This window comes from Mobula birostris, chromosome 25 (assembly GCF_030028105.1).
Source record: "Mobula birostris isolate sMobBir1 chromosome 25, sMobBir1.hap1, whole genome shotgun sequence".
NCBI classification, from domain to species: domain Eukaryota; kingdom Metazoa; phylum Chordata; class Chondrichthyes; order Myliobatiformes; family Myliobatidae; genus Mobula; species Mobula birostris.
Window position 1 is genome coordinate 36519710 of NC_092394.1, and position 27412 is coordinate 36547121.

At 42.2% G+C, this 27412-nt stretch overlaps 1 protein-coding gene across 7 annotated transcripts in view; it reads left to right on the forward strand.

The window, feature by feature from the left end:
• LOC140187588 (RIMS-binding protein 2-like) overlaps positions 1-27412 on the forward strand; it is a 338771-nt gene that overhangs the window by 85858 nt on the left and 225501 nt on the right. The window contains exon 1 of one of the 7 annotated variants that reach the window (XM_072243041.1): positions 18584-18655. The exons of the other annotated variants lie outside the window; for them this stretch is intronic. Within the exon in view, the coding sequence (XP_072099142.1) occupies positions 18638-18655 (18 nt within the window). The 5' untranslated portion in view covers positions 18584-18637. Of the gene's footprint in view, positions 1-18583; positions 18656-27412 lie in introns of those variants that run through there. 7 annotated transcript variants of the gene reach the window in all.

Below are 27412 nucleotides of genomic sequence, written 5' to 3' on the forward strand. Positions count from 1 at the left end.
CCACCAGTGCAGGATTGAGAGAGAGAAAATAGTCCCACCATCAGGATCGAACCTAACAGCCAAGCTCTGGAACTCACTACTTAAATTTCTCCTGTTTCACTTTCCACTTGCAAGAAGTTCTATAAAACATACTACTTTGACCAAGATTTGGCTATTGTTCTAACAGCGTAAGTGAATTGGTATCAATCTATTGTGTGACATTTCATCTGTGAGGTGTTCTGGACACTCTGTTAAAGCACATTAGATTGTAATGTGCTTTTTTGATCGTGCTAGTGGCAATTGGGAACAGAAGAGATTGAGGAATATGAAGAAAATCTAAAGAAACATGATTGAAGGGATAGAGCTGCCATGGCTAACAAATGGCAACATAATGGCCTAATTCTGCTCTGATGTCTTATGGTCTTATAACAAATTGACTCATCATTTAATTTAGTTAATGAAGCTTACTTGCATTCCATTTTGAAAACCTCTGACAAAGCCAAATAGATGAATTCGTACTTTATATTTAATCTTTTTGGACCAGGAGAGCTATTTTGCAATTAAAGCCATAAATTCTCAAGTATTTTCTCATATCTTCTAGTATGTTTCATCTGCCCTTCACTATAATTTCTTCTCCTTTGGGAATTTCTATAGCCTGCTTGGTTGATTGAGAGCTAACAGATGAGTAGCTTTCTTCTTGACTGTCAGCAATGCCTGTCTTTAATTGATAGATGTCATCTTCAAAAAATTTACCTGAGTTTGGCACCACATCCTGCCTTCACTGTATAAAAGTAATTGAACAGATTAGAAAGTTGGATTTGTATCCTCCTGCTGATGGTATCATTTGTGATATATGTTTGTGCTTAAGGTTGACAATGAAGGTTAAAGTTCATGGATGCCTTTGCTGGATATGATCAGCAGCTCAATAGTTCCTGTTCATGGTGTGGTTTAGTAGCCTATTTAATGATGTTCAGCATGTTAATACATTAGCCTTCAAGGTTCAGTGGCCCATTTATTTCTGGGTTTGAACCTTTCAACCTTGATTTACTCAGTCCTGCTTCTGTTTCTGGATGTGAATAACATACTCATTATGATATAGGCAATTTAATTTCCCCGAGTGCTTCTTATTAAGGAAGCCTTCATATTTAAGTGAGTGAGTGGGCTTCCATTTGTTGATGTACACTGCCTGGAAAAAATGTTCAGCGCCCAACCCTTTGTTCACATAAAATGCACATAAATGAGTATTACAACCAGTAATGTTGGCCAACTTAACTGAGAATTTTTATTTTTTAATCACATGCTTCTTTTTTCATGAGCCCAAAAAAGGGAAGATTGTAAGGCGTGAAAAGCTAAAAATTAAAAAAATGAAATATCAGCAGTTTAAAAGTATTCATCCCCCTTTGCTCAGTACGTAATTGAGCCACCTCTTGCAGCTATTACAGCCAGTAATCTTTTTGGATAAATCTCTATTAATTTTGCAGAATGTGATGGAGCAAGATTTCTCCATTGCTCCTTGCAAAATTGCTCAAGCTGTGCCAGGTTAGTTGGGGAACAGTGTGGTGGACAGCAATGTTGAGGTCTTGTTGGAGATGTTTGATCAGGTTAAAGTTATGACTCTGTCTGGGCCACTCAAGGACATCAATTTTCTTCATTTCATGGTTGCTCTGGCAGTGTGCTTTGGGTCGTTGTCTGCTGAAAGGCGAACTTCCTCCCCAGTTTAAGCTTTCTGGCAGAGGCAGGCAGGTTTTTATTCAGAATCTCTCTGTATTTGGCAGCATTCCTCTTCCCATCAATCCTGACCAGATTTCCAGTCTCTTTTGCTGAAAAGCATCCGCATAACATGATGCGACCTCTACCATACTTTACAGTTGGGATGGTGTTACCTGTCAAATGTGCAGTATTAGATTTATGCCACATGTCCCGCTTAGTGCTGAGGGCAGCAAGTTCCACTTTAGTCTTATCCGACCACAAGACCTTCTTCCACATCTTGGAGCGGTACGGTGGCGTAGTGGTTAGCATAGCGCTTTACAGTACAGGTGGCCCGGGTTCATTTCCCGCCATTGCCTGTAAGGACTTTGTATGTTCTCCACATGACTGTGTGAGTTTACTCTGTGTGCTCCAGTTTCCTCCCACAGTCCAGAGGTGTACCGGTTGGTAGGCTAATTGGTCTTGTAAGTTGTCCTGTGATTGCTAGACGGCATGCCTTGAAGTGGCGGAAGGGTGTACTCTGCGCTAAATCTCAATACATAAATAAATCTTTACAGTATCTCCTAAGTGACATTTATCAAAGTTTTACGGGCAAGGATATGCATTCTTTTTAGTGGTATGTGTGGCATTAATCCAATACTGTGCATCAGCTGAGTAACCACCATCCCTACCGTATGTGTATCCTCTCCAATATCTTCCCAACCACTGATGTGAGACTCACTGGTCTGTAGTTTTCAGTATTGCCAATATTTCCATTTGTGAATAATGGAACAAGGCTAGTTAGTTGCCAGTCCTTTGGGGCCTTGCCTATGGCTAGAGAGGACATAAAGGTATTGGTTGAGGCCCCAGCAATCTCATCCCTTGCCTGTCTCAATAAGCTGGAATAGATCCCATCAGGTCCTGGGGCTTATCCACCTTAATGCTTTTTAAGAGACCCAATACCACCTCCTTATTTTATCAAAATGCCTCAGAATATTAGCATTCTCCATACTGATCTCACTATCTCCCATGTCCTGCTTGGTAAATACCAATGCAAATGACTTATTTAGGACCTTGCCCATGTCCTCCATCTCCAAACACATGTTCCCTCCTTTATCTTTGAGTGGTCCTACGTTCACCCAAGTTAATCTCTTGCTCTTGATGTAGGTATAGTATGCCTTTGGGATCCTAGAAATCATCAGACTGAGATCTGGATGAAGGAATTAGTATTGGTTTGAGCTGAGTGGCACAGAGACATTGTGCTGAAGCGTGTGCTTCCATGCTGTATGACTGTAGTTATTATTCTCAGTGCTTTACTTTCCTTTGCCGATGGGTGTTAATATTTTAGAAGATGCTTTGTTATTAATGTTCATGCACATTTTGGCATCATCATTTCTGAGTTGTTGTACATCAGTGTGGCATATGTAGCTGTTTGGTTATCCATCTTTATAATGTCCATAAGTGAAATTGCAATTAATTACCGATTAATCCCATAAGTGATAGGATCTGGTCTGCTCAAAGAAATAAACAAAAGGCATTTGGCTCATTAAGTTTGTTTCTTTCATCACGACTTGTATCAGAATAGATTTTCATCTCATCAGATTGGGCTAGTTTTAAACCCAACAATTTATGCTTCTTTTGTGCCTTTCATGTAATTAAACACAATTTAGCCACAGGAGAGCTGAGACATGGATATTGGGTGTCTTAGTGGAAGGGCATAGATTGAAAAATATCAGTTCTATTTAGCGTATCAAAGCTGAAAACAATTTGGCTCAGTCAGGAGCCAGTGAGGGAACTATGTGGAGAATGGATTTTGTTTGCAAGGCTGTCGGCAAAGATACTGGAGCTTCAGTCTTCACAGTGCTTAATTGCAGGAAATTTATACAGTAGTCACAGAGATTGGCATTTATAATGTTTAGTTAGTTGCATTTCATTACATTCCTTGAGTTGAAAGAAACATGTAGAAAGGTTAATGATGCAGCATTAACTAGAGAGAAAAAGAGGATGTGTCACCAGTTTATGAGGATGTTGGGAGTGATTTGAAGAAGTCTTCTTGATGATGGAGATTTGAAAGAGAGCTGGGTAATCATAAAATGTAGCTAATTATGAGAGCAAGACATGAATTTGCATGGTTAGCATTTTATTGGGAACCTTGGAAGACAATGGAACTGAATATTTGTATCTGCTCTGTGTGTTTGAGAAATGAAAATACGACCATAAGATATAGGAACCATTTGGCCCATTGAGTCTGCTCCGCCATTCAATCATGGGCTGATTTAATTCTTCCAGTCATCCCCACTCCCTTGCCTTCTCCCCATACCCTTTGATGGCCTGGCTAATCAAGAACCTATCTATCTCTGCCTTAAATATTCTCAATGACTTGGCCTCCGCAACCGCAGATTTACCACCTCCTGACTAAAGTAATTTCGCTGCATCTCTGTTCTAAATGGACGTCCTTCAATCCTGAAGTCATGAAAAATAACTTTGCCATGTCTCATCTGTTCAGGCCTTTTAACATTTGCAATGTTTCTATGAGAACCCCCCCTCATTCTCCTGAACTCCAGGGATTACAACCCAAGAGTTGCCAGATATTCCTCATAGCTGGAATCATTCTCGTGAACCTTCTCTGAACCCTCTCTAATGTCAATATTGTAGCGATGTGCTACACACAGAGCTAAAAATAAAGACACGCAGTCTGTAAGTTGCACTTGAGACTAGTTTATTCAAACTTCGCAGCACTGGCTTTTATGCAGTTCCATTCCCGCCCTCTCTGGGTGGAAATGACATCAGAGGTACATTACAAAAGTCTCTTCCCGCGCGCGGGCTTTCTCCCCTTGCTGGTGAAAAAGAAGGCCCAGCGCCATTTTGGGGCTGGCCTCTCTGCCGACATGCGCACTATTTTGTGAGCCGGTTCGCCTGTGTAGAAAGTGGGTTGCCACATAACCCCCCTCCCCCCCCCCCCCCCAGAACCGGCGATACACCCCCCAGTGTCCACAGTCTGGATCAGTCTCTGTTTGGGCGGTCTGCCTCTGCGCCATGGTGCCTGAGCCTTGACCGACTGCGCCAAGTCCAAACTTGGGCTGGTTTGAGTCGGTCCACCGTGAAAACCTCCTCTTTCCCCCAATGTCCAGAACGTATGTGGACCCGTTGTTCCTGATCATGTTGAACAGTCCCTCGTATGGCCGCTGTAGCGGTGCTCAGTGTGCACCCCTTCGTACGAATACAAACTTACAGTTCTGCAGGTACGCTTGTCGGGATCTGTCCTGCTGTGAAGTCGGTACGGGGGCCAGGTTGCCGAGCCTTTTACGTAGTCTGTCTAGGTCTGCTGCGGATTCTTCCTCTTGCCCCTTTGGGGCTGGTATGAACTCTCCTGGGACGACCAGGGGTGCGCCGTACTCCAGCTCAGCCGACGAGGTGTGCAGATCCTCTTTGGGCGCTGTGCGGATTCCAAGCAGGACCCAGGGAAGCTCGTCCACCCAGTTAGACCCTTTCAGGCGGGCCTTGAGAGACGACTTCAAGTGACGGTGGAAGTGTTCCACTAGTCCGTTTGACTGTGGGTGGTAGGCAGTTGTGTGGTGTAATTGTGTTCCCAACAGGCTGGCCACAGCCGACCACAGGTTGGAGGTGAACTGGGCGCCTCTGTCGGAGGTAATGTGGGCCGGTATCCCAAAGTGTGCTACCCAGGTTGTAATCAGCGCTCAGGCGCAGGAATCGGTGGTGGTGTTGGTGAGCGGGACCGCCCCGGCCATCTCGTGAACCGGTCTACCATAGTTAGGAGATACCACGCTCCTCGTGACACTGGCAGGGGCCCCACGATATAGAAACATAGAAAATAGGTGCAGGAGTAGGCTATTCGGCCCTTCGAGCCTGCACCGCCATTTATTATGATCATGGCTGATCATCCAACTCAGAACCCTGCACCAGCCTTCCCTCCATACCCCCTGATCCCCGTAGCCACAAGGGCCATATCTAACTCCCTCTTAAATATAGCCAATGAACTGGCCTCAACTGTTTCCTGTGGCAGAGAATTCCACAGATTCACCACTCTCTGTGTGAAGAAGTTTTTCCTAATCTCGGTCCTAAAAGGCTTCCCCTTTATCCTCAAACTGTGGCCCCTCGTTCTGGACTTCCCCAACATCGGGAACAATCTTCCTGCATCTAGCCTGTCCAATCCCTTTAGGATTTTATACGTTTCAATCAGATCCCCCCTCAATCTTCTAAATTCCAACGAGTACAAGCCCAGTTCATCCAGTCTTTCTTCATATGAAAGTCCTGCCATCCCAGGAATCAATCTGGTGAACCTTCTTTGTACTCCCTCTACGGCAAGGATGTCTTTCCTCAGATTAGGGGACCAAAACTGCACACAATACTCCAGGTGTGGTCTCACCAAGGCCTTGTACAACTGCAGTAGTACCTCCCTGCTCCTGTACTCGAATCCTTTCGCTATAAATGCCAGCATACCATCCACATGAATGTGGTCGAACCTCCGGCAGGTGGGTTCAAACTGCTGCGGTGGGGCTTTGGTGTGCCGCTGCACCTTGGCTGTTTGGCACTGCGTGCACATTTTGGCCCATTCGCTGACCTGTTTGCCAAGTCTGTGCCACACAAACTTACTGGAGACCAACCGAACGGTTGTCCTGATAGATGGGTGCGCCAAGCCATGTATGGAGTCGAAAACTCACCGCTACCAGGCTGCTGGGACGATGGGGCGAGGTTGGCCGGTAGCCACGTCACACAGGAGGGTCCTCTCACCTGGGCCTAAGAGGAAGTCTTGCAGCTGCAAACCAGAGACTGCGGTCCTGTATCTGGGTATCTTGTCTGCCTGCTGTGCCTCTGCCAATGCTGCATAGTCTACTCCCTGGGACAGAGCCTGGATAGCTGGTCTGGAGAGTGCATCCGCCACAATGTTGTCCTTTCCCGAGACATGCTGGTTGTCCGTCATGTACTCGGAGATGTAGGACAGATGTCACTGCTGGTGAGCTGACCAGGGATCGGACACCTTCGTGAACACGAAGGTCAACGGTTTGTGCTCCGTGAATGCGGTGAACGACTTGCCTTCTAAGAAGTATCTGAAATGCCGGATTGCCAGATGTAGTGCCAACAGCTCCCGGTCGAAGGCACTGTACTTGAGTTCGGGTGGCCGTTGGTGCCTGCTGAAGAACACCAGGGGTTGTCAGCGCCCCTCGATGAGTTGCTCCAGCACCCACCAACTGCTGGGTTGGATGCGTCCACTGTGAGGGCGGTTGGAATGTCAGTTCTGGGGTGCACCAGCATCGCGGCGTCTGCCAAGGCTTCCTTGGCTTTAAGGAAAGCGGCCGCGGCCTCTTTGTCCCAAGTAATGTCTTTGCCGTTACCCGACATCAGGGGGAACAAAGGGTGCATGATACGGGCTTCTGAGGGGAGGTGGTAGAAGTTCACCATTGCAATGAACTCCTGCAGACCTTTGCCTGTGTTGGGCCGGGCAAAGTGGCAGATCGCATCTACCTTGGTGGGAAGAGGTGTTGCCCCATCTTTGGTAATCCTGTGGCCCAGGAAGTCGATGATGTCGAGTCTGAACTGGCATTTGGTCGGGCTGATCGTGGGGCCGAAATCACTCAGGCAGGAGTAGAGCTGGTGGAGGTGGGACCAGATGCTCCTGACGACTACTGCTGGCTATGAGGATGTTGTTCAAATAGATGAATGCAAGGTCCAGGTCGCGTCTCACCGCGTCCATTAGCCGCTGGGACGTCTGTGTGGCATTCTTCAGGCTGAATGGCTTTCAGAGGAATTCGAACAGGCCCAACGGGGTGATCAGTGTTGTTTTAGGGATGTCTTCAGGGTGTATCGGGATTTGATGGTATCCCCGGACGAGGTCTACCTTGGAAAAGATGCTTGCCCCGTGCAGGTTTGCTGCAAAGTCCTGTATGTGCGGTACGGGGTAGCGGTCTGGAGTTGTAGCCTCGTTCAGTCTGCGGTAGTCGCCACATGGTCTCCAGCCCCCAGCTGCTTTGAGCACCACGTGCAGGGGGGAGGCCCATGGGCTGTCGGACCGCCGTATGATTCCCAATTCCTCCATCCTCTTGAACTCCTCCTTCGCCAAGCGGAGCTTGTCCGGGGGGAGCCTTCGTGCGCGGGCGTGGAGGGGTGGTCCCTGGGTCAGAATGTGATGCTGTACTCCGTGTCTGGGCATGGCTGCCGCGAACTGCGGTGCCAGAACCGATGGAAAGTCCTCCAGGATTCTGGTGAATTCGTTGTCAGACAGCGTGATGGAGTCCAGGTGTGGGGCCAGCAACTTGGCTTCACCCAGGGAGAACATCTGGAAAGTCTTGGCATGGACCAGTCTTTTCCCTTGCAAGTCGACTAGCAGGCTGTGAGCTCGCAAGAAGTCTGCCCCCAGGAGTGGTTGGTCCATGGCGGCCAGTGTGAGGTCCCATGTGAACCGGCTGGCGCTGAACTGCAGCTGCACTGTGCGGGTGCTGTAGGTCCGTATCGTGCTGCTGTTTGCGGCCCTCAAGGTGGGTCCCGGCCCCTGTTGCGGGTGTCATACCCTGTCGGGGGTAAGACACTGATTTCCGCTCCGGTGTCGACCAAGAAGCGGTGTCCCGACTGTTTGTCCCAGGCGTACAAGAGGCTGTCCTGGTGGCCAGCCGCCGTAGCCATTAGCAGTGGCTGGCCCTGGCGTTTCCCGGAAACTTGCAGGGCGGGCGACAACGGTGGGCTTCTGTGCCTCACTGCTGGTGGTAGAAACACCACTGTTCATTGGCCTCCTCACTCCTGTCTCTGGGTTGTGTGCGCTCCGTTGCCGGGCCTGGTCTGGCCTGCTGTTAGCCGGGTGGCTTGGTAATCTGTCCGACGGAAGCCTCGCTCTCCCGCTTGGCTTTCCACAGCACGTCTGCCTGAGCTGCCACCTTCCGGGGGTCACTGAAATCTGCATCGGCCAGCAGCAGATGTATGTCCTCGGGCAGTTGCTCTAGGAACGCCTGCTCAAACATGAGGCAGGGCTTGTGTCCTTCAGCCAGGGCCAGCATCTGGTTCATTAATGCTGACGGCAGCCTGTCTCCCAAACTGTCCAGGTGAAGCAAGCGGGCACCTCGCTCACACCGTGAGAGGCCAAAGGTCCCTATGAGCAGCGCTTTGAATGCTGCATATTTGCCTTCTTCCGGGGGTGACTGTATGAAATCCTCAACCTGGGGGGCTGTCTCCTGGTCAAGGGAGCTCACCACGTAATAGTAACCCGTGGAATCAGAAGATATCTGCTGAATCTGGAACTGGGCTTCTGCTTGGTCAAACCACACACGTGGTCGCAACATCCAGAAAGTTGGCAGTTTTAGCGAAACTGCGTGAACAGATGAAGAGTCAATCATCTTTGGTCCAAATCCCATTTGGGCCGTCGGGGTCACCAGTGTAGTGATGTGCTACACACAGAGCTAGAAATAATGACACGCAGTCTGTAAGTTGCACTCGAGACTAGTTTATTCAAACTTCGTGGCACTGGCTTTTACGCAGTTCCATTCCCACCCTCTCTGGGCAGAAATGACGTCAGCGGTGCATTACAAAAGTCTCTTCCCGCGCACGGGCTTTCTCCCCTTGCTGGTGAAGAAGAAGGCCCAGCGCCATTTTGTGAGCCGGTTCACCTGCGTAGAAAATGGGTCACCACAATATATCCTTTTTAAAATAAGGAGCCCAAGACTGCATACAATACTCCAAGTTGTGGTTTCACGAGTGCCTTATAGAGCCTCAACATCACATCCCTGCTCTTATGTTATATACTTCTAGAAATGGATGGCAACATTACATAAGCCTTCTTCACCACCAACGCAACCTGGAGGTTAACCTTTAGGGTATCCTGCACAAGGGCTCCCAAGGCTCTTTGCATCTCTGCATTTTGAATTCTCTCCCTATCTAAATAATAGTCTGCCCATTTATTTCTTCCACCAAAGTGCATGACCGTACACTTTCCAACATTGTATTTCATTTGCCACTTCTGATGAAAGTGTTTTTTATAGGAAAATGAAGAAGAGGTGTTGAACATTTACGGGTAAGTTAGCTTGTGTAAGGGATTATTATGAGAAAGTAAAGCAAATTGAGATCTATCTGAAAGATAGAGACATTGATGGAGTGGAATATATAGATGAATAGAAAAAAAGGGTAGATATAGTGTGTTCAGTTGGCAGACTTTCAGTGTAAATGTGATGATCATATATCATAGTTAATTGAAATAGCTGAAGCTGATGAACAAAGGAAATATTCACAGGAATTCTTGGGGCTGGGGTGATTGACTTCCAACTCCACGGTTGTCCTCCAAGATATAAGGCATGTTTCTAGTCTGTGGAATGTTTTCCCATTTACTTCATTTTTACAAGACTTGGTGATGTCATACTTTGTTAGATGCTACATTGAATATCTGGCGCAGTCGCTATTGACTCAGCACTGGAATTCAGCTTTTTGCCCAAACTCTGATGATATCTGGAACCAAATGGTCTTAGTAAACAAAATCTAGACATTACTGTGCAAGTTATTGTCAGGTAAGGATTACTTGTTTTCACTGTTGACATTGACACTTTTCACTACTTTACAGTGATTACCTGTAATGCAGCTAGATAGCACTTCATTAACTTTTGTTACACATCTCTATTCCTCAATAACTGTATATCTAATATCTAAAAGTACTGGCTGAAAAATTCATTTTCATAATGGAAATATTATATTCATTACCTTACTTGTCTTTTTAATGCTCCTGTAAACTTGTACTTCTGAAGACCATCTGGCTTCAAAAGACCATTCACTGGATTTTTTTTATTACCAAGGTAAAGACAACATTCAATCAACATCTCACAGTTACTATTCTACAATCTATTGAGTATTTCTGTGAAGTTTAGACACTGCTTTTGTTTAGGGAATACAGCAGTTAGTTTATGCACCATGCCTTGTAAATCCCAATGAGATAATGGGCCATTGTGCTTTTTAACATAGATCTAGGCAATCTTTAATATCCACCTGACAGGGCATACAGAATCATTGTTTAATATCTAATTTAAAAATTGATACCGCTGACAAGACAGCCCTCCTTCAGAAAAATGTCATTCTGCATTTTATGTTGAAGTTGCTGGAATGGAGTCTTTGAACACACAATTGATTTACGCAGATTAGAATGTAATCACTGAGAAGTCTAGTTCCGTCATAATGAACATCTAACAAGAAGGCAGGAAGTAGTAGGTTTTGCAAATAGAAGTATGCCATATTTCTATATGTTGGTTGTTTGTCGTATCCAACAATGATAGGAGACATGTAAGCAAGAGGTTTTAAGTGGAACAGCTGTTGCCCAGAGGCAGTTCCATTCTTTCGACCTTGGAAGTCCGGGTCCAGTGGTACAATTAATCATCACAAACTGAGGTCTTCCTTGATTGTAGCAGATGACCATGATATCTTCAGTGCCTTGTCATGCCATTCAATCTCCATGAAGCATTGCAGAACTGCCTCCCTGGTCATAGATCTCACTATTGATCACATCCACCTTTTTCCATCGGATCACATGTGAGGACAGGTAAACCTATCTCCCCATGTTCTGAGGCCCTCACATTTTTTAGTTTGCCTGGTGAAGCGATGTACCAGGGCGTGGCTGCTGTTGCATGCAAACAGCTACTAGGAGACACAGATGAGGACTGAGTGTTCAGTGGAGTCCAAATGTGAGTGAGCTTGCTTGGAATGGACATGACAAGCCTCTTCATCAGAGGTGCTGCCCCTCCCTGGACATCCCATACATGCCATATTTGGTTAATAATTGCTTAACCATGAACAATTGCATTTCTATCACAACCATCACAGTTTGATCAAATTTACTGTTAAAATTTTAAAGGAGAACATGTTATTTCTTCTTTAAGATCTTAACAGTGAATTTGATCATATTGTGATGGTTGTGATAAAAGTGAAATTGTTCATAGAAATGTAATATGTTTACTATGATTCAGTAGTTTAGCAAGGCTAATTTTAATGGAATCAGATGACAACAAACTGGTCAGATCTGTTGCCAAGATTTGAACTACAGAAGAAGATCTGCTTCTTTAACTACCAGTATATACCTCTAATGGGGTTGGGGACTTTAGTTGACAAATAAAACAAACATGGCTGAAAGAGAATTGAGAGAGAACATAGAATGAAGGGCAAGTTCAAGGACTAGTTTTGACGTGTGGATTTGAAGAGGTATCGGAGTGTTGCAAAAAGCCAGTATAAAAGAAACTAAAACAGATGGCAAAATTATTGCACACTTTGTATAGTTATGTTACAATAAAAAGATACCACGATGGTTTTAAAAACAAATATGGTATGGGAAAACTAATGAATAAATACTTTGTATTAATATTTATACTAGGGAAATTAGATACAATCTTGATATTCCTAGTAACTAAGAATGAATCAAGGACTAAGTTTAAGGAAACTGCATTAGATAATGTACTAAATCTTGTGGACCTAATGGTTTCCATCACAGCATTTTAAAGAAACCTGGTAAAGCAATTGTAGATACTTCAACTATAATATTTCAGATTTACTGGACTACAGAAATGTCCCTTTCAATTCACAATTTCAAACATAATATTTTTAAGACAGATGAAAGAGAGGAGTCAAGAAACTATAGACCATCTTGATGAACATACACTTAATGGCCACTTTATTAGGTACATCTGTACACCTGCTTGATGTAATCATGCCAATCATGTAATCAGCCAATCATGTGGCAGCAACTCAATGCATAAAAATATGCAGACACGATCAAGAGGTTCAGCTGTTGTTCAGCCCAGTTATGAGAATGGGCAATAAATGTGATTAAGTGACTTTGACTGGGGAATGATTGTTGGTGCTCGCTAGAAGCTACTGATCGCCTGGGATTTTCTTGTCCAAAAGTCTCTAGGTTTTTGAGAGAATGGTGCGAAAAATAAAAAAAAAACAATTGTGACTGTCAGTTCTGTGGGTGAAAACGATTTTTTAATGAGAGAGGTCAGAGGAGAATGGCCAGATTGTTCCTTCCTGAAAGGGAGACGACAGTAACTCAAGTAACCATGCATTACAACAGTATTTTGCAAAAGAGCCTCTCTGAATGCACAACATATCGAACCTTTCAGTGGATAAGCTACAGCAGCAGAAGACCATGACTGCACTCAGCTGCAGGAGGTCCCTAATAAAGTGGCCACTGAGTGTATGTTGTGAGGAGTTTTTTGGAATCTGTAATCAAAGACAATAACAAAGCACTTGCAAAAATTTGAGCTGATTAGAGAAAGAGCAGCATAGATTTATAATAAAATCGTTTCTGAAAATCCAAACTGATTTTTGTTTCGAAAATAAATAAATATATATAAAAATCATTGTGCATAGTACATAAAATTTCCAGAAGGCATTCAGTAAAGACTGTTTGCTAAATCGTGGATTTAAAAACAAATTAATGACATCATGAAATTAATTAGTAGGTAGAAGGCAAAAAGTGGAAATAATAGGAGTGTATTTTAAATGGAAGAAAGCCAGTGGTGGTGATGTGCCGGACTTAAACTATTCATTATTTTTAATGACTTGGTTAAGTTTAAAAAAAGAAAGGTGGTTGTAGCTGTTGGAGATAGTCATCTCTGCTCCAGGACATTATTGCAAGAGTTTCTCAGGTTGGAGTCTTCTCGACTATCTTCAGCTGTTTAATCAACGATTTCCACTCCATCATGAGGCCAAAAATGGGGTTATTTGCTGATAATTGCACAATGTTCATTTCCATTTACAGCTTCTCAGCAAATGAACCATTCCAGGCCTGCATACAGCAAGAACTAGACAAGATGTAGCTGTAGTAAGTAACATTTGCACAGCAAAAATGCTAGGTCCTGACCATCTCCAAGAGAGTCAAGCTACTTTCCCTTGACATTCAATGGTGTCAACAAATCTTCCATCATTCAACAGAAACTCAGCCAGATTGGCCACATAAAGTACACAGAGGCAGGGTATCCTATGGTGAGTGATTCACATCCTGACACCCAAAACTTTTCCCATTATCTGCAAGGTGCACATGATGGAATATTCTCCACTTTCCTGGAGTGCAATACGAACGACTGGCAAGAAGCTCAGTGCCATCCAGGACAAAATATCCCACTTGTTTGGTACACTGTTAATTACCCTAAATATTCATAGCCTTCACTGTCACGATGGCTGAAGTCTTCAGCATCTTCAGAATGCACTGGCATTTATTGCCTGGGTTACTCTGACAACACTTCCCAAACATCTGACTTGAAGCAGGGAAGGATATGGGTAGCAGATGCAGGGCACTCCATCACCTGCCAGTTCCCTTGCAAGTTGCTCAGTATCTTTGTTTGGATATATATTGCCAGTGTTTCTGTGGCATTGAAAACTTGACAAACATACATAGATTTACTAAAATAACAACATTTCTCAAGACCCTCACTAAAAAGATATAACCTGCTACCTGTATCTCTTATTTGAACTATAGAATCTATGACATTATAAAGAAATAAAAACATGAACTGCTAATGTTTGTGGCTATTTCATGATTGCTTTGTACATGGGAGGCTCCAGAGATTAGGACAACAGAGGAGCGGCTACAGGGTTGTTTCGTGTCGGTGGATTGTGCTGTGTTTGAGGACTCATTTGTGGATCTGAACGAATACACCACAGTTGTCACTGACTTTATAAAAACAGTCATGGTCAAGTATGTCATTACAAAATCATCCAGTGTCTTCCTCAACAAGAAGCATTGGATGAACCATGATATCTGCAATCTGCTGAGGACCAGATCAGTGACCAAGAAAGTTACAAGATGTCAAAGTACAACCTCTGGAGTGGTAATTCTGGCCTAAACTCGAATCAATGAAGGATACTTGGTAGCTGTGAGAGGGCTTGAATGCTATTGCCTCTTACCAAGTGAAATCAAACAACATAGGTGACAACAAGGCTTCACCCAGGTGGGCTTAGTACTCTCTGTACTCACTTTGACTGTCAAAATGTGGAAGAAACATCGCGAACTCCTACAGTCTCTGATGACCCTGTAATTTCAGTCTCTGAGGTTGATGTGAGAGCATGCTTCAAGAAGGTGAATCCACGGAAAATATCCTGCCCAGATGGGGTATCTGGTTGAGTACTAAAGATCTGTGCTGATCAACTGACTGGAGTGGTAACTGAGATCTTTAGTCTCTTGCTGTGGCAGTCTGAGGTACCCAACTGTTTCAAGCAGGCTTCAATTATACTTGTGCCTAACAAGAACGTGGTAATCTGCCTCAATGACAATCTCAATTGTCCAGTAGCACTTATATCCATAGTGATGAAGTGTTTTGAGATGTGGGTGGTGAAACATATCAACTCCTCCCTGAGAAGTGTCTTGGATCTGCCTACCAACACAACTGGTCCACAGCAGATACCACTTCATTGGCTCTTAACTCAACTCTAGAACATCTAGACAGCAAAGGTGCATACATCAGGATGCTCTTTACCAACTACTGCTCCATATTCAATGCTATCATCCCTTCAAAAGTATTCAATAAACTTCAGGCCTTAATACCTCCTTGTGTACCCCAGCCCGGTTGGTAACAACATCTCCTCCACAATCTCCAACAGCACGGGTGCACCACAAGGCAGTGTGTTTAGCTCCCTGCTCTACTCACTTTACAGTTAGGACTGTGTGGTTAAGCACAATTCCAGTGCTATTTTCAAGATTGCTAATGACTCCACTGTCATAGGCCAGGGGTCCCCAACCCTTTTTGACCCGCGGGCTGGTTTAATATTGACAATATTCTTGTGGACCGGCCGACCAGGGGGTGGGGGGGTGTATTCAAGTAGGGCTAAACTCACCTCAACATGTCTTTTACAGTTAGGGTTGCCAACTTTCTCACTCCCAAATAAGGGACAAAAGTAGCAGTCAAATCCTGGGACACTTGTGTTTATCCCAGGAAAGACTACCATGACCATGAAGCCTTGTGCGGGCACCTGTGTGCGCATGCACGTACGTGCCGATGTTTTCCCCCCACAAATCGGTTTTGCGTTCATCTTCCTGACTATACTGTAATACATTATTTCTTCTTTATATAGGCTGTATATGTATAATATCATTCCTGCTTTTACTATATGTTAGTGTTATTTTAGGTTTTATGTGTTACTTCGTATGATTTGGTAGGTTATTTTTTGGGTCTGGGAATGCTCAAAATTTTTTCCCATATAAATTAATGGTAATTGCTTCTTCGCTTCATGCCATTTGGGCACGAAAGATTTCATAGCAATGCTCTACCTTAGTGGGAGAAATACGGGACAAGGACAGTTCTGTATGGGACAAACCAATTTAGCCCAATATACGGGATGTCCCGGCAAATACGGGACAGTTGGCAAGCCCATGTTCAAGTTCAACAGTGCGTGACAGGGAATGAGGAAAAGTGCAGCTGATTCATATCGTTTCCTCGTGGCCCAGTAGCATATGCTTTGCGGCCCGGTACCAGTCCGCGGCCCGGTGGTTGAGGACCGCTGTCATAGGCGAATCAAAGGTGGTGGCGATTAGCACATAGGAGGGAAATTGAACATCTGGCTGAGTGGTTCCAGAACAACAACCTCTTATTCGATGTCAGCAAGACCAAGGAACTAATTATTGACTTCAGGAGGAGGAAACCAGAGGTCCATGAGCCAATCCTCATCGGGGGATCAGAGATGGAGAGGATCAGCAACTTAAAATTCCTTGGTGCTATCATTTCAGAGGCCCAGCATGTAAGTGCAATTAATTCCTTAGACGTTTACGAAGATTCAGCATGACACCTAAAACTTTACCAAACTTCTGTAGGTATGTGGTGGAGAGTATATTGACTGGCTTCATCACAAGCTGGATTGGCAACACCAATGCCCTTGAATGGAAAATCTTAAAAAAAAAGTAGTGGATTCAGACCAGTCCATCATGAGTAAAGCCCTCTCCACTAATAAGAACAATTACACGGAGCGTTGCAGCAGGAAAGTAGCATTCATCATCAGGGACCCCCCCCCTCCATTGCCCAGGATGTGCTCCCTGCTCATTGCTGCCATCAGGAAGGAGGTCCAGGAGTCTCAGGACTTTTACCACCTGGTTCAGGAGCAGTTATTACCCCATCAGGCTCTTGAACCAAAGGGGATAACTTCACTTGCCCCATCATTGAACTGTTCCCACAACCTCACTTTCAAGGACTCTATCTCATGTTCTCGATATTTATTGCTTATTTATTAATTATAATTATTATTATTATTCCTTTTTTTGTATCTGCACAGTTTGTTGTTCTCAGCACGCTACTTGTCTGCCCTGTTGGCTGTGGTCTTTCATTGACTCTATTATGGTTACTAGATTTATCAAGTATGCCTGCAGGAAAACATTCCTCAGGGTTGCATATAATGACATATATGTACTTGAACTTTGAAGTTATTGAAAAGAAACTAACTAGGCCAAAATATACAACTGGATTAATTTCTTCTGAAATAGAGTTCAAATCTGAGGGATCGGTATGTTCTCTAGAACCTTGGTTGAACCACACATAGAGTACAGGGAAAGTTCTTCACCCAGAGACATATTAGCACATGAACTTTGCTACCATATGGTATACCTAACTCTTCCTGAAGGATATTCTCCTTAAGTAAATAAAAGATTGAGGAATAGTAGGATATGCAGATAAAGTTAGCCAAAGCATAGATAATTGACATGTGTCTTGCAGTGAATCTTATGTACTAGAGATTTTGTGATTTAGAAGGGGTGCTGAGAGTTTTCATTGGACATCATTTAAAGATTGTGTTATGCTTATGATCTTCTTAGTGGAACAAGCACACCTGAAGTATTCTTTCTCTTAGTCCCCTATTCTCCTTTCATTGCTGGAGAACTGAGACAGAGCTAGAGCAGTAGCTCAGTGATTGTAGTTCATTATGCTGATAGCTGCCTGTGGATAAAGCTGCCAACTACACAGTAGAGAATTTACAGCTGTTGTTACTCCGTACTGGATCAGTTCTATCATATAATGTTATCTTAGGACAGTGATGTAGGAAGAAAAGTGTTTAATTGATAATAACTGTTAGATCATTTAAACCCGATTCTGATCCTGTAGCTTACGTTAATTTTCATTCTTTGTAGCAGAGGAGTCCCAGCAGTGCAGACCACTATGGGCGCATTTGATGCCTATCTATTCACAGCCTGTTAGACGACTGATAAGTTTCCTATGTTTGCTGCAGGCTGTCACGATTTCTCTTCAGGGATTGAAATTGTTTACACATTACCCCTTTTAGGACTGCAGTTGGAAGCTGTGCTATTCTTTAGGATCTCAGCAGGAGAGATTGCTGTGACTGGGATCATTCCTGAAGTGTTCCAAGGACTGTATTTCTGTATTGCGGTGCGCCTACTCTCTAATCAATAGCAAACACAGCATTCTAATACTGTAACTAGGGCAACGGGACACATTGTCTGCTGATAGGCCAGAATCTGAGAGGAACACTGGATTGGTGGATTGCAGAAGGTGGCCATAGAGCGTTGGGTTTTAATGTTGATTTGTTCCAAATAGGGAACAGTAGGAAAGCAGGTACATCTCTGGCACTGTACTGCAGCTTGGGTTAGCTGTTCTCTGTGACTGAAGAGAGAGCAGCATGTCTAATGATGGACTGGAGGTTGCTGAATAAATAGGCAGATGTGATGCACATTGGCTGCCTGTAAGAAACCTGCTGTTGTGGAGACAATCAAAAACACAGTTCACTGCAGAGACACACTCTCTTACTATAGAAATTGCAGATTACCATCTTTTGTGTTGCTGACCGGAAAGAAATCTGGAGTTACGTGCTTGATGTGCGACAAATTTCTGTTGATGATGGGATCAGTAGAAGCCGGCAGCTGATGCAGGAACTGTAAGTAGCAGACCTCGAAATGGAAACACGGACGGAAGAGGAGAGCCAGTCATCATCACAGGATCTCTTTGTCACTGTTGAAGCGACACCAGCATATCATCCGTGTGATAAAATTAATGAATGTGAAATGGACGCTTTGCAGCAGGTAAGAGCTGTGTATCACAGATGTATCTGAGAGACAGCTCTACGTCACCTTGTTTAATGTAGATTGAACTGACGATGACTGACTGTCCCAGCTGCAGAGGACTGCGCAAAGCCCATTTGAGGCAGGCAGGCATTCAGGTTTTGGAGGTGTAAATTCAGCTCAAGTGATTGCTTACTTTTTTTAATGCCTCACCCAGCCGGAGATAATACCCACTATTGGGAAACATTAAGAGTATTTTTTACTTCATAATTTAATATTTTTAAAGTGCAGTGGTTTCTTCACAAAATATGGCTGACTGTTTATAACTCTACTACTCCACAAGGACGACAAAATAATCTTTGTCAGATTATTTTATTTACAATCAAATTGTAGGCTACTGTATGGAACTTGGTGAAGTATGTACTAACCCTGCAGTATGTCAGTGAAGGCAGGCCATCATCTTAGAGTTGGCATGAAATGTACACAAACTCAAGATGCTTAATGTACTGATGTACCGATATTTGCCTTTCATATTTGGTAGCTTTGCATGTGGTTTTAAATTCTTTCTTTTATTTCTGACATGTTCACCAGTTTTACTTAACTAGTGACATTTCTTAATATGACTATATTATGCAACAATTTTGGAGCCTATGATAATAGAACAATATGGGTTCTGGTGTCATAATACTCTTAATTGTATAATGTAATCATGAGATTATAACAACTATTGCAGTCCAAAATTGATGGTGGTGAGCTGTGAAAACAACCCTTTTACTGTCAAACATTGGCCTGAAAAAATGACTAGTGAGTAACACTGCGCAACATGTGAACCAATTGATTAGCTGCATATCACAATGTCCAATTTCAAAACAGTGCTATCAAGATAACTGGGAAATCTTGGAGGATGATGTCTATATAAGCTAAGTAAGACATCTTTTTTGTGCAATTTTGATAATTAACACCTGATTAAATTTGGTAGTCTCCTAATGGCTATATATGCAATATAATCCTGTGTGGAGTTTATCAAGCGCAGTTAGTTAAAATATCATTTGGTGTCGAAATATTCCTATTTTTGTTAATTAAAGGACTAAGGAAATAAGGGTCAACGATATTTATCTAGACCTGGAACATACTGTACATCACCCATGATCTTGTTGAAGATGAAATTGATATTTAAAACACAAGTGCAATTGCTATGTTTCTAGTTCTGTTTTACACATATGTTTGACATGAGCAATGTTCAGAAAAATGAACTGAACAAAAATACTCCCCAATAACCTCTTCGTATTTGTTAGACTTCCTATAATACATTGGGGTTTCACTGCAGTGTTTCAAGATGGTATATAAATTCCTTAATTACAATGTCAAGATAACCTACGTTTTACTGACACTATACCTGAACACAATTATATTTAGATATATTTTTATTTTGTGTCCCTTGGGCTATCTGATCATTCTTTTTGCTTTAATCTTGCATTTGTATGTGTGCTTAAATTCATTCTAAGCTGTTGGTCAGAATTACGAGACTCATTCAAGGTTAGAGACTTAGAGACAAAAAATAAGGCTTCTAGTTGCCAAATAGGAACTTAAATGTTTTATTCCAATTTTAACAGACATTTATGATTGCAAAACTCCATGCCACTGATGTGGCATCATAATTTTCATTCCTTTGGTGTCCATCAAGTCACATCAGCATTCTTTTGTCATGTCTTGCAGAGTCTTCTGTCCTTACAGTGCACTGCAGTCATGTGCTTTATTACATACATTATGCAGCTTTTTAAACAAGGCAATGCCAATGAATTTATGAGTGGTGATGAGTCTTCTCCATGTGTCTGGTTAGAGCACTCCCTGGGGGAGTGTTTATACTCTATCTGTAGCTGCTGAATGAAATGAGGTAAATCGAACTGACTTAATAGTGCTCCAAGGAAGCATTATGATATAGTTATTAGGTTGAAGGTCTTACTGCTTTTGAAGAGAATGTGCATGTGCTTGTATGTTTGTGTTTGTGGTGTTTATATGTTGCCTGAAGCATTGATGATGTCAAGGTTCACACAGAATCCTTAAGTATATGGTTCATAGCTACATAAGTCTTTATATCTGTATCACAGGTCTTTATATCTGAAATAATTTCGGAACTATCCACTTAAAAGTATCTAGTTCCTCTTCTTCCAAACTCTCTCCACCCCTCCAACTCTAACTATGTGAGTCCTTATTCTACACTCAATGAAAGGTTGAAACAAATCTGATGTAAAGTTTAGTGAAATAATGGATAATGACAAAGAATTATAATCCTTACACATTACATTGTTTATCTGTTTACGTTGTTATGGATATAACTTTGTGCTCTGGTTCCATTCTTTAATGTGTATTGGATTAGGAGGCAAAGGTAATTTCCTCAGATGTAATGGAGGTGATGTCATATTTATGTATAAAATCTTGTGTTTGCAATCATTTTCTGTTTTTGTTTCCCTTAATTAAGGCCATTTTCACATTTATTGTATACCCTTACAGTGTAAATGTCTCCTTGAATAGTATTTTGGCACTAGTGGAGCTGTTGCAGTTTGTTTGCTAATAGAAAAATATAATAGCCAACCAAGTTTACTTAATGCAAAAAAACCTGTTTAATCTGATGCTTCCAGTAAAGTTTCTCTTCCAGTTAAGTCACTACCCTTTCGACTTCATCTAACAATACTGCTTGAAATTTATGATATACTTTAGTTTTTGAGATAGTGGTAATAAACATCTTTTGATGATTGTACAACACACTCATTCAAGCCTGTGTTACCTTTAGAATTCTCTGTTGCACTCTGGAAAGCATTGAACATTGTGAGATTGTGATCATATAATATTTTTCCACTCGTGTTGTTCTGTCCTCAAGTCTTGCCCACCTGCCATTCTGCACTGGTTCCCAGTTGAACATGTCTTAGCTTTTAAAATTCTACAATACTTCATTCCATATCCTTTCATTTCCCTACATCTTGAATTCCCTGTAGTGCTTTGACCCTCTGATAGATCCGTTTTCTTCAAATTTTAACTTTGTATCATTGGAGGCAAGCTTTCATCTTCATCATCTTAATCATCTTAATCTTTGGAATACTTATCCATAACTACACCTCTCTATCTTTCCTTCTTTCACATACTTCTTAAAGCATACCTTTTTGATGAAATTTTAGATTATCTACACTAATCCTCCTTTAGTCATGTGGTGTAAATTTTATTTAAGGACTCGCCTGAGATTCTTATTTTACAATACAGAGGCCAATGGTGGGTTCAGTGTTCATTCAGCTCACAAGAATGACCTCAGGCTTCCAATTGCCTGTCATTTCAATTTGCCACCCCATTTGGATTCTGTCCTCTCTCCTGCATTTTTCCAGAGAAGCTTAATTTGAGTTTAAGCAGCATTATCTCATCTGATTAGTCAGACACTTTGCAGTCTTCAGACTTACTATTTAGTTAAAAAAATTAGTTTGGCTTTACACACCTGCAACTCCTCTAGGCCTATCTTTTGTTTCTTTTTTTCATTTTATTAATTTTTTTTCTTGATAATCACCAACCATCATTCACATTATTGACCTTTGTAATTTGATCTTTCCTGCATTTCTTTCCTTTCTCTACTACATCTTAAAACTTACTTATTTTGGACTTTTGCCGTTTCTCATTACAGATCATAACTCTGGTTCTCTTCTGTTGATCATTCTAGAATTTTCTGCTTTTCACCCTCATCCACACTGTTTTGCTTTAAAATTGTTATTTTTTGTTACTGCTTGAGTAGCACACTTATTGCATAGGTGAAAGCAGCAAGTTAGCACTGTCCTATTTAAGCAGCTGTAGTAAATGTACCAGGTCCATTAGAAAAAGTTATATGTATAACTCAGTTACTACGCTAATTAAGCTTCTATCAGCCTTCAGTACAATTGCATCATATGTGATATATAGGACAAGTAATCAGTATTGTCAAACAGCTGGAATAGTGCATGCTCATTGTGATGTGTATTGTAACGCAAGGAGCAATTTTGATTCTGTTTCATATTTTTAAAGTACATTGTCACACCAGAAGTGATAAATTATTGTAGTTCAGACATAAAATTAAAGCAAATACTGATATTTAGAAACAATTGAAGTTTGCTTTAAAAAATTAAAATTAAAATATTTACTTTTCTAATAATGTATATTAAAACATATGTTTATCATCATTACAAATAGAAAACATAGACAATAAGTAACTGAACTCATATTTCAAAACAGAAGCAGGTGAAAGCCAATTGCCCATCACAATCTCCCCCCCCCCCCCACCACCCCAAGACCTTGCATGCACTACCATTTGATAAAATCATGGCTGATCTTTCATCATGCTTCTTTCTGGCACTAACCCGCAGTCCCTTGATTCTTTTAATATCTAAACATCTTACAATCTCTCCCTTTCAATGACAGAATCTCTTCAGCCCTCTTGTGAAATGTATTTCAAAAAGTAACCATCTTCAAACTGAAGAAATTTATTCTCTTCTCAGTGCAGTCTGAAATGGTAGATCCGTTATTTTGAAATTATGAGCCACTGGTTTAGACACGGTGCCAGAAAAAACAACAACTTTTAACCTGCTAGGTTTCAGAAGTCTATTGGAGATATCAGTAAACCACTTTCTATTCTTCTAAACCAAAGAGTATCTGCTTAATCTGTCCTCGTATGACAAACCTACCATCAGAAATTAATCTTTACCAGAATTATTCTGTTGTATGGAGATCAGACCTGCAACATAGTATTTTAGATCCTACATCAAATCTGGTGGTCTAATCCTCTTCTAGTGCAGAATCCAAATATCTATATCCTCGAGCTTTTAGAACGTGACTCCAGGGATAATAGCTGTTCGTATTATCATTTTCCAAAGTTTAGTATATTCTGGAGTTGTAGATACTAAATTGATCCCACTAATTAAGAAAGGAGGGGGAGAGAAAAAGGGAACTGCTGTCACGTTAGCCTCCTAGCATTAGAATGGAAAAATACTCATATCTATAACATGCATGTAATAACTGAACTTCTTGAAAAGAATGTTAGGACTGAGTAGAATCAGTATGAATGTGCATTAGCAAAATCACATTTAACAAATATGCTGGAGACTTTTGAGGGTGTGACAAATGGGATAAATAAGGGTGAATCAGTGGATGTGTATTTGGCTTTATTGGAGGCTTTGATTAGGTTGCACTCAGAAGATTTGGTCGCACCAGGAGATTGGTTAGCAAGGTTAGAGTATGTAGAATGGGCTGGGGAGGGAATACACTAACCAGACTCAGAAATGCTTTTTAGGCAGTAAACAAAGAGTGAGAATGAAGATTTCCTTCTTAGATTGTCAGGCAGGGATTAATGCCTTTCCCTTACTATTCATAGTTCACATCAATGATTCAGCTAAAGAGATAAAACAGCATATTTCCAATTCTAAACTAAATGAGATTGTGAGATTATTAAGAGATTTCTTGAAGATATTAACAAGCTGATTGAGTAGACAGGAATGTTTTAACTGGAATATAGTGTAGAATTCTGTGAGGTAATTCCATTCAGTGTACAGGACAAAAATGAATATTTTCAGATGGTGTCAGATGGTATAGGTTGATGTTTAGAGATATGCTTATAGATGTGTCAATGAAAGAAAATGTGCAGGTACAATATGTGATTTGATATGGCAGTAGTAAGTTAACTTTATTTGAAGATGATTTGATGATAGAAGTAAGGAAATCTCACTTCTCAATCTCTCAAGTCACTGTTAAATTCCCTGCCCCAATTGCCTCATTTTCACTATGAACATCCAGTCTCAATGCACTTCTATCCCTTATTAGGAAGCCCTTAAAGCTTTCTACTTTCTCGACAATAGACCTAATCAGTTCCTCTCCACCACCACCCTTCTCTGTCTGGCAGATCTGGCCCTCACCTTAACAATTTCTCTTTTTGCTCCTTCCACTTTATCCAAATCCATGAGCACCTATATGGACCCAGCTATGCTTGCCTTTTCATTAGCTATGTGGAACAGTCTATGTTCCAAGCCTACACTGGGAATGCTCTCCAACTCACTGCGCTATATTGACAACTGCATTGATGCTGTTTTGTGCACCCATGTTGAGCTCGTCAATTTCATCAACTTTATCTGCAACTTCCACCCCGGCTTTAAATTTAATTGGCCATCTCAGGCTCCTCTCTCCCATTCCTCAATCTCTCTGTCTCCATCTCTGAAGACAGACTGTCTATTGATATCTTTTGTAAACGTACTGACTCTCCCAACTATCTTGACTATACTTCTTTCCACCCTGTCACTTGTACAAATACTATTCCATTCTCCCAGTTCCTCCATCTCTATCTCATTAGTTCTCAGGGTGAGGCTTTCCATTTCAGAACATCTGATATATCCTTTTTCAAAGAACGAAGTTTCCCTTCCTGTACCATCAATGCTGCACCCACCTGCATTTCCTTCATTTCTCAGACATCAACTCTCATTCTATCATCCTGCCACCATAACAGGGTTAGAGTTCTCCTTGTCTTTGTCTTCCTCATCAAACTTCCACATCCAGCACATCATTCTCCATAACTTCTTCCATCTTCAATGGGATCCTAATAGTAAATACATATTTCCCTTCCCCTCCATCCACTTTCTGCAGGTATTGCTCTCTATGTGACTCCCTTGTCCACTCATCCCTCCCCACTGATCTCCCTCCTGGCACTCACCCCTGCACGTGGGACAAGTGCACACCTGCCCCTATACCACCTCCCTTACCCCCATTCACAGCTTCAAAATAGTCCTTCCACATGAAGCAACACCTCTCCTGAGAATCTGTTGGGATCATCTACTTTTTTTTGGTGCTCCCAGTGTGGCCTCAACATCAGGGAGACCCATCGTAGATTGGGGAACCGTTTTGTTGAGCACCTTCATTCCATCTGCCACAGAAGGCGGCCTTCCCACCCATTTTAATTCAACGTCTCATTTCCATTCCAACATGTCGGCCCATGGCCTCTTCCACTTCCACGATGAAGTTGCTGTCAGGTTGGAAGAACAACACCTCATAATTCTGTCTAAGTATTCATGTAGCCTCCAATCTGACAGCATGAATATTGATTTTTCTAATTTCTGGTGATTTCTCTCCCACCCCATTTCTCCCTTTTTCCATTCACTATTCTGGTTTTTCTCTTAATCCCTTCTCTTCTCCTCACATGCCTATCACCTTCCTCTGATGCCCCTCCTCCTTCCCTTTTTCCCATGTTCCACTGTCCTTTCCTATCAGATTCCTTCTGCTTCAGCTTTTTACCTGTTCCACTTATCAACTCCCCAGCTTCTCACTTCATTCCCCTTCTCACATCCACCTACTTTCTCCTTCACTTGTTTCACATATTATTTCCCAGCTTGTCCTCCTCCCGCTCCCCCACCTTCTAATTCTGGCTATTTCCCCCTCCATAGATGCTGCCTGACTTGCTGAGTTACTCCAACATTCTGTGTTTGTAAATTTAGCTTTAATTGTTTAGGACTTCATGTACATCTCACCTGAAGTATTGTGAGCAGTTTTTGGACTTCTGACCTGTAAGGTGTGGTTGCCAAAGGGGAAGGGTGGTAAAGAATCATTAAACTTGTTTCAAAGATTTAAGTTTGCCATATGAGGAAATATTTGAAGATACTAGACTTGTACTGTTAATACTTTGTCGTTGAAGTATAGCAAATTCATACAGAGAATGACAAGCTAGACAAGCTCGTTTTCTCCTAGCTGCAAAAACAAGGAAATCTGCAGATGCTGGCATTTCATGCAACACACATAAAAGTTGCTGGTGAACGCAGCAGGCCTGACGAAGGGTCTCGGCCCGAAATGTCGACTGTACCTCTTCCAATAGATGCTGCCTGGCCTGCTGCGTTCACCAGCAACTGTTATGTGTGTTTCTCTGAGCTGAAGAGTTTAGAACAAGAGGTCACGGTCTGAGAATTTAAAAAAAGGCCATTAATGGTGAAATTAGGAGAATATTTTTCCCTGCAGAAGGTGGGCTATTAATTCAAGATTGATTTCTGTGTCGTAAGGGAATCATGGGATAAGAGGGTAGTACTTGAAAATCATCCAATAGTAAAAGACTAAGAAGGCCTACTCCTATATTAACCAGAGAACAATACTAGAAACCAAAAATCAACTCAGGCAAAAAAACAAAGTTTATAGACATTAAGCTTTCATAGTACATTGAACAATGCAGCCCAAGGATAGGCCTTTTGGCTCACAAAGTTGTGCTGAACTAATTAAGCTAGTACTTAAAAGTTTAAGTAAACTAATGCCATCTGCCTTCACAACATTCATATCCCTCCAGTCACTGCATGTTCACCATAAGACATCCTCCTCAACCTGGATCGACACGTTGACGTCGTGTGGAGGCTTACGTGCTTCAACGGCTCCATCAGTCGATGCCAGCTCAGGACCACCCATGTTGGAACAGCTGTGGACAAGATGCCAGGCGAAGACTGATTGAACGCTGGCTCCCGAATGGATAAACTTGTGCCTGCCCCTCCTAGGCTGCACTTCATGCCATACAAAAGGACAACAGCCATAAGACATAGGATCGGAATTGGGCCATTCAGTGCCGCCGGTCCACTTATTATCCCTCTCATCGTCCTGCCTTCTTCCCGTAATCTTTGATCCCCTTACTCATTTTGTAACCTGGGGAAAAATACACACGCAGGACAACAAATACTTCTTCAGGTCTTTAATTCCTTTATCTGTTTTAGTTATTTTAATGCAGAAAGAGGATATCAAAATAAAATGACAAAATTG